The sequence below is a fragment of the Mustela nigripes genome, chromosome 13 (assembly GCF_022355385.1).
Source record: "Mustela nigripes isolate SB6536 chromosome 13, MUSNIG.SB6536, whole genome shotgun sequence".
NCBI classification, from domain to species: domain Eukaryota; kingdom Metazoa; phylum Chordata; class Mammalia; order Carnivora; family Mustelidae; genus Mustela; species Mustela nigripes.
The window spans coordinates 141,961,862-141,973,469 of record NC_081569.1 but is presented as its reverse complement, the minus strand read 5'-3'; the positions used below and the strand labels follow the sequence as shown (position 1 = coordinate 141,973,469).

At 55.3% G+C, this 11,608-nt stretch overlaps 1 protein-coding gene across 1 annotated transcript; it reads left to right on the top strand.

The window, feature by feature from the left end:
- Positions 1-5,299: 5,299 nt before the first annotated feature.
- HSP90AA1 (heat shock protein 90 alpha family class A member 1) lies at positions 5,300-11,155 on the top strand. Its single transcript, XM_059374009.1, has 11 exons — positions 5,300-5,464; positions 5,920-6,081; positions 6,170-6,536; positions 6,845-6,978; positions 7,277-7,597; positions 7,788-7,953; positions 8,327-8,517; positions 8,623-8,770; positions 8,948-9,216; positions 9,583-9,916; positions 10,369-11,155. Exons 2-11 carry the CDS (start codon positions 5,920-5,922, stop codon positions 10,476-10,478), a joined length of 2,202 nt encoding a protein of 733 aa, XP_059229992.1. The 5' UTR covers positions 5,300-5,464; the 3' UTR covers positions 10,479-11,155.
- Positions 11,156-11,608: the final 453 nt, after the last annotated feature.

The window sequence follows — 11,608 nt, the reverse complement described above, 5'->3', positions numbered from 1 at the left end:
TACTGAATTTCCCTATATCGTTACACCTCGATTCTGACCATTTCTCCTAGCTCTTTGCCAAACATCTTCTTAAAAAACAGCTTTATGAGGTGTAATTGACATGCAACAAACCGCACGTGTTTAAAGTACAGGTGATGGGGCGCCTGGGTGGCTCAGTGGGTTAAGCCGCTGCCTTCGACTCAGGTCATGATCTCAGGGTCCTGGGATTGAGTCCCGCATAGGGCTCTCTGCTCAGCGGGGAGCCTGCTTCCTTCTCTCTCTCTCTGCCTGCTTCTCAGTGTACTTATAATTTCTCTCTGTCAAATAAATAAATAAAATCTTTAAAAAAAAATAAAGTACAGGTGACATGTTTTGACACACACGTACACCTGCGAAGCTGTGACGACAAACACGGCAGTGAGCAGGCGCCTTGCCCACAGCTTCCTTGTCGCCCCTGTGTCCCCCTCCCCAGCGCCTACCGGCCAGGCCCCCCAGGCCTTCACAGATCCACTTTCCCTCACTCAAGGTTAGCTTGTGTTTTCTAAAATTATATCAATGACTGGTACCTTTCCTTCAGCATCATGATTCTGTATACACAGTACTTGTCCATATACACCGTAATCTGGGCCATAAGGAGTCTTGATTAAACATGCAAGGAGTCAGATCATGCAGAATATGTTCTTGGACCACAATGGAATGAAACAGTAGAAATCAGTAGCAAGGGGCGGCTGCTGGGCTCAGTTAATCATCTGACTTCAGTCAGCTCAGGTCATGATCCCAGGGGCCTGAGGTCGAGCCCCTTGTTGTCAGCAGGGAGCCTGCTTCTCCCTCTCCCTCTGCTGCCCCCCCCCGGCTTGCGCTCTCTCTCTCACAATAAAAATAACGAAATCAGGGGTGCCTGGGTGGCTCAGTGGGTTAAGCCGCTGCCTTCGGCTCAGGTCATGGTCTGAGTCCTGGGATCAAGTCCCGCATCGGGCTCTCTGCTCAGCAGGGAGCCTGCTTCTCTCTCTCTCTCTCTCTGCCTGCCTCTCTGCCTACTTGTGATCTCTGTCTGTCAAATAAATAAATAAAAATCTTAAAAAAAAATAACGAAATCAGTCATGAAAAGATTTCTGGAAAACCTCCAGGTATTTGGAAGGTTACCCATTTATAAATCATCCACAGGTCAAAGAAGAAATCAAGACTTCTTTGTTTCCTTTCATACACAGGTGCAGTCACTGCATGCCAGGCCTGTCCTGACCATCTCCAGAAGCAGACTTGGCTCGTTTCAGCCTCGTAACTCTGCAAGAGAAGTAGACTTTCCATGCGCCTGTGACAACCACGGGCACAGAGTAAGTGACTTGCCCAGGCCACAAGGGTAGGCAGGAGCAGATCTGAGATTTGAACCTGGGCACCCAGATACAGAGTCTGGCCTGGCCTTCCAGCTGGATGGAGGGACACCAAAGGGGATCACTTTGGGACCAGCCCAACAAATATTAGGGAGCTAATCTGCAGGACTTGGGTATGTAACGGAGACACAGTGCAGGGAGGAGGAGGTTGGGTGAGGAAGGAGGGGGGGCGCGGAAGAGCCAGGGTTGGGGGCTTGCTGGAGTGGGTGAGCACACGCCGTGCTGGGGGTCCCACATTCTGAGAACTGATTTATACCAGGGGACGGGGCCTGGAGGAAGGCAGGTTGAGGTGGGAAGGTTCCCTAGGGAAAAGCGGGAGCTGAAGGTCCACCCGGGGACATGAATTACAAGAAAAAAACCGGGATTCGTGTCCGGGCCAAACGGTGTGGGGGCCGTTCACAGAGGGAGGTTTATAAAGGTGACAGCTGGTGGGAGCAGAGACAAGTAGGAAGGTGGGGTATCCTGCAGGGCCCGTAAGCCTGGTTAAGGCAGTCGTTTTTGTTCTAGGAATGCTGGGGTGTCCAGAGTGTTTGGGGCATGTGTGAAGAGGGCACTGCCAGGGTCTGATCCGTGTTAACAGAGCCCACCCTGGCCACAGGGTGAAGACAGGTGCAGTTGGGGCTACAGAGGTCTAGGTGAGCCACTGGGGCTGGTGACAGGGATGAGGGACCTGGGCAGGAAGAGGAGCATGAGGTGGCAAGAAGCAGATGGCTTCAAGAGGCATTTAGGAGGCAGAAATGGCAAGGTCACGCCAGATCCCCTGTGGGGATGCTTGGGGTTTCTAGAAGGTGGTGCTCTAGTCCACTGTGGTACTGAGTCCTGGGAGGAGACCAGGTAGGTGGGGCCGTGAGCTCAGTGTCCAGGTGTGGCGCTAGGAGAGTCCTGGCCCTGGCTTTTCTGGGCGCAAAGCACAAGATACACACAGATACACGGAGGTATCTCTCCAGGAGCTCCACAGGAAGGCCTGAGAGGGGCAAGTCTGCTGAGACAGAGGAGCCGCCGGCAGGTGGGAGAGACCCGGCATGCTGGTGACGGGACACAGGCCACGGTGGTTGGTGGGGAACGTTATCCAGAGGTCAGAGGGGAGCAGGACGAGAAAGTTCTGGTATTTAGTAACTAAGGCAGGTAGGAGAGACCTGAAGGCCAGGAGACTGTGGTGGGAGGGAGGGTTGTTAATGTCCAGACCAGCTGGGAAGCAGGGATTCCAGGAGGGGCGGTGGGGCAAGTTCTGCCTAGCAGATCTCAGCTGGGGCTTTGAACGGCCCACCTGCAAGACATCCTAAACTTCCAGGGTCCTGACAGGAGTTGGGTAGAAAGGAAGAAGTGGTCAGGCCTCCAGGTCAGGGGAGCAGGAGGGCCGCCATGGGGCGCACGTGGACCAGATCTCACGGCGCACCGTGGGACGGAGAGCCGGCACCATGGGCCGGGGGGCCAGCCCGTGGCCGCTCCTCCTTCCCTCCACTCCGCTCCTCCCAACCTCGTCCCCTTCCCCCAAGCCCCTCCCCCAGCCCAGGCTGCAGGGAAAACCCGGGGAGAATTCCCAGGTACAGCTGGGGTCAAAATTACATTTTAGGAGGCGCCGGGCAAAGGCACAACGCCCACTTCCCCTGACCGCGTGGCTGGAAGTTTCCACTCTATTTTTCCTATTTTTCAAGCCAGTTAAGAAGCCCCGTGTTAATTTCACACAGGCCTAAATGGGACCCAAGCCCCAGTGTGAAAACCCTCTTCCTGGAAAAGGGGGGCTTCCCCAGAGAGGAGGGTGGAGGAGGGGTTCAGACAGGTTTGTTTACACCGTAAGGAGCTTCCAGATTGTTGGGGGGGGGGAGGCTGGTGTGTTGGGAGGAGCTAATGACAAAGGAGCCTGGGGCAGGGCTAGGTTCACAGTGACCTGAGGGGGTCCAGCTGGGGGGGTCCTCAGACCTCGTGGCTGACCTGGGCGGTGGCTAAGGGCCCCTCCCCTCCAAGCTTCTCCGGACTCTCATCGGCCATTGTTCAAAATACTTTTGGGAGTTCCCACCTAGAAATTGGTTTTTGGAGCGAGTTAACCCCTCAAAGGGTGAACTAGATACTTCCCATGGAGACCTCAAATGAGGTAAACTAGGCAATAAAGAAGATGGGCTTTACAAAATCCTGGTGGGTGTCCTGGGCGAGCACACATTAGTTAATCCTGGAATCGCAGGCTACTGTGAAGGACATGGTTTAAGGCAAACCAAGGGCAGGTAGAGGTGATGGGCATTAAGGAGGGCACTTGTGATGAGCCCTGGGTGTTATGTGTAACAAAGCATGAATTCCCCTAAACCATATGCACATGCACAGCAGGTAGAAATCCCCCAAAGGATGAAGCACGGGTTTGGAGGATTCAGGCCTCTGTAAGGGTCCGTTTCAACACCTCCCCTTGTGCAAGCGCAGCCTAAGGAAAGAACCAGCCCCTGAGCAGGGCATGAACGTTTGGAAATTGGCCGGCAATGCGGAGAGGCATGGATGACCCTCAGTCCTGGCGCTCCTAGTCCTACCCTCAGAACTGAACCCCTGGAGTGCAACCAGGCCCCTGAGGCTCCCTTATCCAATGATGACGGAAAAGAAGGCAAGCTGAGGACAAAGCAAAAGCTGATACCCCCCAGCTGCCCCCACCCATGGGATATCCGTCACATTCCTCAGGCAAGCTGTGGCTGCCCTAAAGCTAAAGACAGAAAGAATAGTCAACTTCCAGAGATCATAATCCTGCAAGACCTGAGTCTCCCTCAGCTTACAGATGTCTCAGCAAGCTCTAAGAACAAAGCATTTTTCTTTTCTTTTCTTTTTTTTAAAGATTTTATTTGACAGAGAGATCACAGGTAGGCAGAGAGGCAGGCCCAGTAGGGGAAGCCGACTCCCGGCCAAGCAGATAGCCAAGCAGATGCAGGGCTCGATCCCAGACCCCGAGATCATGACTCGAGCTGAAGGCAGAGACTCAACCCCCTGAGCCACCCAGGCGCCCCAGAACAAAGCATTTCTGTTAATAACCTAGCTTCCAGAAAGATGTGTAGGTACAACGCAGCCCACTGACAGACCCTTGAAGCGGGCAGAGTGTAATGTCCCTCCAGGAAGCTCCCAATTATCTTCAGGTTAATGCCTTGCTAGAAGGAAAAACCACTTGACGGCAGCAAAGCCTCTGGTGCTCTTTGGCCGTCTTTAGCATGTCAACGTGCTCTGAAAACCTCCCCCAACACCAAAGCTCTTTTTAACAAACCACCATTTTGCATCAAAGATGTCTGAGGAGTCTTTCTTGGGTGTGGGATGGAACCCTCACCCCACCAAACCTCAGCCATATTCCAAGACCCCATTACCAAAACCCCCACGTGGCTAGGGGCTCTCTCTGGTCAAGACAAACCAGGGCTCGGGTCTGCCTGCGCATGCGCTGGTCGCCCCTCACCGCACCTGTTGCCCGAACTGCAGGGCCCTGAACCCCCAGTCGCAGCCCAGAGCCTCTGATCACTGGCCCGGGCGTAGAGACGCGCTCTCTCCCTTCCTGGAACCCCTGATCCCTGCCGACACCGAGTCCGGGCCAGTACCGGGTGCCGGCCCCAACGCTGCGGCGGCACCCCACGGCCGCGGGCCGAAGCCCACACAGCCCGGAGGCCGTAGGAGCTACGACGCTACTGCGGCGGACTGGGCCGAGCAGGAGCGCACGCGCTCGCGCCGGGCCGGAGGGGACCCTGCGCGCGGTGCAGGCACCGGGTGGGGGTGGGGCGCCGGCGCCCGCCGCGCTGGGGGTGGTGGCTCCGGAAGGCGCGAGACCTTCGCGAGAGTTCCGGGCCGCGCGGGCGCACTGAGTCCGGTGCGGGGACGCGCGCGGCGGCCGTTGGGGGTGGGGCGCTCGGGGCGGGCCCGCGCGCGCCCGGGAGAGGGGCGGGGCCGCGGCCACGGCGCAGGCGCAAGCGCGTGGCCGCGGCGGCGGTTGGGGAGGGTTCTTCCGGAAGGTTCGGGAGGCTTCTGGAAAAGGCGCCGCGCGCCGGGCGGGCCCGCGTCTATATAAGGGAAGCGCGGGGGCGGCGCGCCAGTTGCTCCTGCGTCCTGGTGCTGCGTCCTCTCGGAGCCCGTGCGGTTCTTTAGCCAAGGTGAGGGGGCGCTTGGGGGGGCCTGGGGGGGCCTGGGGGGGCGGCGGGGGTCCAGGGCGGCGGGCTCGGGGCGGGCCCCCCGGAGGCCCCGGGCCTGTGGGGCGGCGCGGCTGTGCTCTCGCAGGCAGAGGCCTCGGGCCTGCTGCGCCCCCCGACCCCCCACTCGCGGGAAAGGGGGTGCGCCCGGGTCGGTGGGGGTTCCCCGGCCGTCGGGCTTCGGCTCCGGGGTCTCGGGCGGACGGGAGAAGGGGGGAGGGGGCTCCGGCTCCGGGCGGGGTCCCCGAGGGCGTGTGGCGCCCGGTGGCGGCGGCGGCGTGCGCACGGCCCTCGCTGTCGCAGCTGGAAATGAGGTCATCCTTTGTCGGCGGCCCCGGCTCGGCCGGCGGGCGCGGGCCTCCCGGAGGAGCGGGCGGGGGGCGCGGGGGCGGCCCGTAACCGGCTCCGCGGCCCTGCAGATGCCTGAGGAAACCCAGACCCAAGACCAGCCGATGGAGGAGGAGGAGGTGGAGACGTTCGCCTTCCAGGCGGAGATCGCGCAGTTGATGTCGCTGATCATCAACACCTTCTACTCGAACAAGGAGATCTTCTTGCGGGAGCTGATCTCCAACTCGTCCGACGTGAGTGCGCGGCGCGCCGGGCCGGCTGGGCGGGCGGGCGCCCCCTCCCCGGGCGCTCGGCCCTCACCGGCCCCGGCTCTGTCCACAGGCTCTGGACAAAATCCGGTACGAGAGCCTGACCGACCCCAGCAAGCTCGACTCGGGGAAGGAGCTGCACATTAACCTCATCCCGAACAAGCAGGACCGGACCCTCACCATCGTGGATACCGGCATCGGCATGACCAAGGCTGACCTGATCAACAACCTGGGCACCATCGCCAAGTCGGGGACCAAAGCGTTCATGGAAGCGCTGCAGGCGGGCGCAGATATTTCTATGATTGGCCAGTTCGGGGTGGGGTTCTATTCGGCCTACTTGGTGGCAGAGAAGGTGACGGTGATCACCAAGCACAACGACGATGAGCAGTACGCCTGGGAGTCCTCCGCGGGGGGCTCGTTCACGGTCCGCACCGACACAGGTGGGCATCCAGTGGGCTGCCGTCCTGGCCCTTGCGTCGTTGGGGAGGGCTTGGTGCTGTTAGGCTGGGGGCCCGGAAGATGCTGTGGAGGCCCGGGAAGCACGTGATAGAGGAGTGGGGTCCTTGAGTTCTGATCGTGGGCAGGCGGTTAACTGCCCGGGGTTCTCCTTGCATAGTAGGAGTAAACCTCACGCGGTTAAGTTGCTCAAAACCGTTGGGGGTGGCGTGGAGAACAATTGAGGGTTTTCTGTCTTCCCAATTGCTGAATTTGCACATTCAGATTGAAATCGAGTTTTCTCTCTGCGCAGGCGAACCTATGGGTCGGGGAACGAAGGTTATCCTGCACCTGAAGGAAGACCAGACGGAGTACCTGGAGGAGAGGAGGATAAAGGAGATCGTGAAGAAGCACTCCCAGTTCATCGGCTACCCCATCACACTGTTCGTGAGTGTCGCGCCCGGGGTCGAGCGCGGAGCTGGTGACCGGAAGTTCCTAGTGTTTGGGTCTGTTGATGAGGGAATGAGCCAAACTTGCACTGGCGGGACTTTGTGAAGTTCCGTCTCCCTGTCCACGTACCCAGGCTGGTTACTTAGGTAGATAACGTGAGATGCCGACCAGAGTGTTGTGGCTGATAAACGTTTCTTTCTTTGAGTCTTACACTCGGGTGTTAACTGTGTCCAGTCCAGGGTGTTCTTTAGTTCCAGAATGCAGAGGTGACGTGGTTTTGCATCTCATTTTGAAGGTGGAGAAGGAACGTGATAAAGAGGTGAGCGATGATGAGGCTGAAGAAAAGGAAGAGAAAGAGGAGGAAAAAGAAAAGGAAGAGAAGGAGTCGGATGACAAACCCGAGATCGAAGACGTCGGCTCGGACGAGGAGGAGGAGGAGAAGAAGGACGGGGACAAGAAGAAGAAGAAGAAGATCAAGGAGAAGTACATCGACCAGGAAGAACTGAACAAGACCAAGCCCATTTGGACCCGAAACCCCGACGATATCACCAACGAAGAGTATGGAGAATTCTACAAGAGTTTGACCAATGACTGGGAAGATCACCTGGCAGTGAAGGTGAGTGCCCCGAGTCCCTGCAGCTTGTCTTGTGGTCGGGGTGTGGGTTGCGGCGCAGGCCTCTGTCCCAGCCCTCCTACTCGCCCCCCAGGAGCGCTTTTGGTTCTGTGACTGTAAGCGGAGCGCGTCTTCAGTGGCTCCTACCTGTGTTGTCCCTTGATGATGGTTCGCTGTGTGCTTGCTTAAACAGCATTTTTCAGTGGAAGGACAGTTGGAGTTCCGAGCTCTTCTCTTTGTGCCAAGACGTGCTCCCTTTGACCTATTCGAGAACAGAAAGAAAAAGAACAACATCAAGTTGTATGTTCGCAGAGTTTTCATCATGGATAACTGTGAGGAGCTCATCCCAGAGTATCTGAGTAAGTGTGGGCAGTGTGAGGCTCTAGCCCAGCCAGTGCCTCGGCGGCTCTGCACAGTGGATTCAAGAATGCATGTTGGAGGGGGGGGCCTGGGTGGCTCAGTGGGTTGAGCCTCTGCCGTCGGCTCAGGTCATGATCCCAGAGTCCTCGGATCAAGCCCTGGTTCAGGCTCCTCTCTTTCTCTCTGCCTGCCTCTCTGCATACTTGTGATCTCTCTCTCTCTCTCTCTCTCTGTCAAATAAAATATTTTTTTAAAAAAGAACCCATGTGGGGCAGGAGATGATCTTTGGTTCCTTGGGTTTACCTGTTTGTGGATTGTGATTATCTGTGTCTTTGGGGATGACTTTGAGTGCATTTGTTTGTATTTTTTCAGATTTCATCAGAGGTGTGGTGGACTCGGAGGATCTTCCTCTAAATATTTCCCGTGAGATGCTGCAACAAAGCAAAATTTTAAAGGTTATCAGAAAGAACTTGGTCAAAAAGTGCTTAGAACTCTTCACTGAACTGGCCGAAGATAAAGAGAACTACAAGAAGTTTTACGAACAGTTCTCCAAAAACATCAAGGTTGGGGTGAACACATTGGATCCTCAGTAGTAGGGGTCATAGTTTGTCAAATTTTTTTACTTTCTTTAAATGCAGAGAAAGTTCAGAGTCTACGTTCTCTTTCAGCTTGGCATCCACGAGGACTCTCAGAATCGGAAGAAGCTCTCCGAGCTATTGCGCTATTACACGTCCGCCTCCGGTGACGAGATGGTGTCTCTCAAGGACTATTGCACCAGAATGAAGGAGAACCAGAAACACATCTATTACATCACAGGTAAGGTCGGAGGGTGCGCGGGCACCAGGCTGTGCAGGTCTGTGCCCAGGGACGAAGCCAGGCAAGGCCACGTGGGCTGGGCGGTCTCTGTGGTTAGATCTGACTAGATATAGCAAAAGGTAAAAGCAAGATGAAGTCCTTGCCTGTTAAAGGTCTATAACTTCTCCCACCCTTCAGGTGAGACCAAGGACCAGGTAGCGAACTCGGCCTTCGTGGAGCGTCTTCGGAAGCACGGCCTGGAAGTGATCTACATGATCGAGCCCATTGACGAGTACTGCGTCCAGCAGCTCAAGGAGTTTGAGGGGAAGACGTTGGTGTCTGTGACCAAAGAGGGCTTGGAACTTCCAGAAGATGAAGAAGAGAAAAAGAAACAGGAAGAGAAAAAGACAAAGTTTGAAAACCTGTGCAAGATCATGAAGGACATCTTAGAGAAAAAAGTAGAAAAGGTTTGTGAGAGCAGTGCCCCGGGCTGCCGCGGTCTCCTGGTCATGGGCTGCTTTCTAGAGGGCCCAGAGGGGTTGGCCAGGTTTGTCCTCCGCAGGCCCTTTCTCCCCCTGTGTTTTCTGAACTTCCCGAATAGAAAATTAGCATTTCCTACATAGAGAAAACTCTTAAGGTGGCTGAAGACCCGGGGAGAGTTAGGGTGTGCTGGAAGAAAGCTCTGAATAGTTGAATTGGCCGGCGGTGTTTCTGACTCAGTCCTTGGAGTCCTTGGGTTCCATGTACCCATGCAGCTGGTGGTGCTACCGAAAAATTAGCCGTAGTGGCGTCTTGTACGTGCATTCACTAATTTCTTCATGCTCTGCTTGTAGGTGGTCGTGTCAAACCGACTGGTGACCTCCCCGTGCTGCATCGTGACAAGCACGTACGGCTGGACGGCAAACATGGAGAGGATCATGAAGGCCCAGGCCTTGAGAGATAACTCCACCATGGGCTACATGGCCGCGAAGAAGCACCTGGAGATCAACCCCGACCACTCCATCATCGAGACCTTACGGCAGAAGGCCGAGGCCGACAAGAACGACAAGTCTGTGAAAGACCTGGTCATCCTGCTCTACGAGACGGCGCTCCTGTCCTCCGGCTTCAGTCTGGAAGATCCGCAGACGCATGCCAACAGGATCTACAGGATGATCAAGCTCGGTCTCGGTAAGCTCCCCGCCGAGCCGTGGGCCGGGCGGGACCTTCAGCCTCATCAATGTTTGGGGTGGCCCCCTCCCGCTTGGGTGACCGTAATGGCTCCTCTTTCAAAGAACAGAGGGGCGCCTGGGTGACTCAGTGGGTTAAAGCCTCTGCCTTCAGCTCAGGTCATGATCCCAGGGTCCTGGGATCAAGCCCTGCATTGGGCTCTGTCCTGAGCAGAGAGCCTGCTTCCCCCTCCCTGCCTCTCTGCCTACTTGTGATCTCTGTCAAATAAATAAATAAACATTTTAAAAAACAACCCAGAGAACAGACCTTCTGATCAGAAGGTCTGAAAAATGAAAGCGCTTTCAGCACCAACTAACGGTTCAGCCTTTACAGTGGGTACAGACCAGCGTAGTGGGCTGGTGATCAGCTGGCTTCGAGAACTCTAACAGCAGGAGGGGCTTCTTTCCCAACAGGTATTGATGAAGATGACCCCACCGCTGACGACAGCAGTGCGGCCGTGAGTGAGGAGATGCCCCCCCTGGAAGGTGACGACGACACGTCGCGCATGGAGGAGGTTGACTAGGTGCCGCGAGAATGACTTACTTGTACATGTATTCGATACTTTATCTTCATTCCCTCTGATAATATATTTTCAAGGATGTTTTTCTTTATTTTTGTTAACATTTTAAGAATCTGTATGGCATGATAATAACTACTTAAGGGGAAGATTTCTTTCTGTTCGAGTGTGATACTGTGACGTGTAGGAGCTAAAGCCCAGCTAGTTTTTCTTCCCTAGTGCCACGCCGGCTCGTTGTAACTGGACAAGGTGACCTTTGTTGTGAGGTGTGCGTAACCTAACGTTAACTGTGGTCTAAAGTGTTTAGCTACAAGCGGATTCCTTAGTAAGACCAAATTTGTCTGTTACTGAAGTGTTCCGAGTTATACCTTGATGTTTTAAAGAGAAGTGTTGGTTAAAACAGCTCTCACCCTCTAGGATCTACTTTTTGAATCTTCTGTCCCCTGTAGTTACCAGATGCATGTACCAGGCCTCTAGAAACTAGTAGTTAAACCAAGCTGAAGGGAGTAACCGTGTATAGGGCTTGTTTTCCAAAGAGGAGCGTTGTTTAGAGTAGCGACATTCTCAGCCTACTTAGGCGTGTTGTAAAGCTGTTGGAGGAGTAACTCCACAAGTTCCGTGAGTGGAAATGTAGTGCTCAAGTCACATTCTACAATAAAAGGTTGTAACAAATACAAGTTAAAGTTCTGTGAAAGTGTGTGTCTTGGGGGGGAACATCATGGGAGTTGTAGGGGATCAGGCACCCCAGATGGAAGAACCCGAGATAAAACACGTGTTGCTTATGAGGAGACTAAGAGGGACGTGGTTCCCGTGGGGGCCTGAGGTCCTCAACCGCCCTGCCCGTGCACACTGATGTGGGGGCCCTGGGGGTGGGGGGGCACATTCTAGAGTGCGTGGCAGAGAATGGGAGCGTGACGCAACACGGCGTCTCCCTGTGCTGGGTCCCATTCCCTCACAGACCGTTCCTTGCGCAGGATTTTCATGTCCAAACTGCTTTTCTGTATTTGTAAAACCTTTCTGTCCTAAATATAGCTCCTTAATACCTCAGCCTTCCAGGTATGAGTTCTTCAAATCTGCTTAGGCCAGCCCACCCGAAAGCCTCTTAGTCCGGCTCTTTATTGAGCCTCAGGCAAGAC

What these genes read in the sequence shown, in the direction of transcription:
- HSP90AA1 (XM_059374009.1), top strand. Translation starts at nt 5,920, where the DNA reads ATGCCTGAGGAAACCCAGACCCAAGACCAGCCGATGGAGGAGGAGGAG. An exon ending in TGATCTCCAACTCGTCCGAC is followed by an intron (nt 6,082 to 6,169) that starts GTGAGTGCGCGG and finishes CTCTGTCCACAG; the next exon opens with GCTCTGGACAAAATCCGGTA. An exon ending in GCTCATCCCAGAGTATCTGA is followed by an intron (nt 7,954 to 8,326) that starts GTAAGTGTGGGC and finishes GTATTTTTTCAG; the next exon opens with ATTTCATCAGAGGTGTGGTG.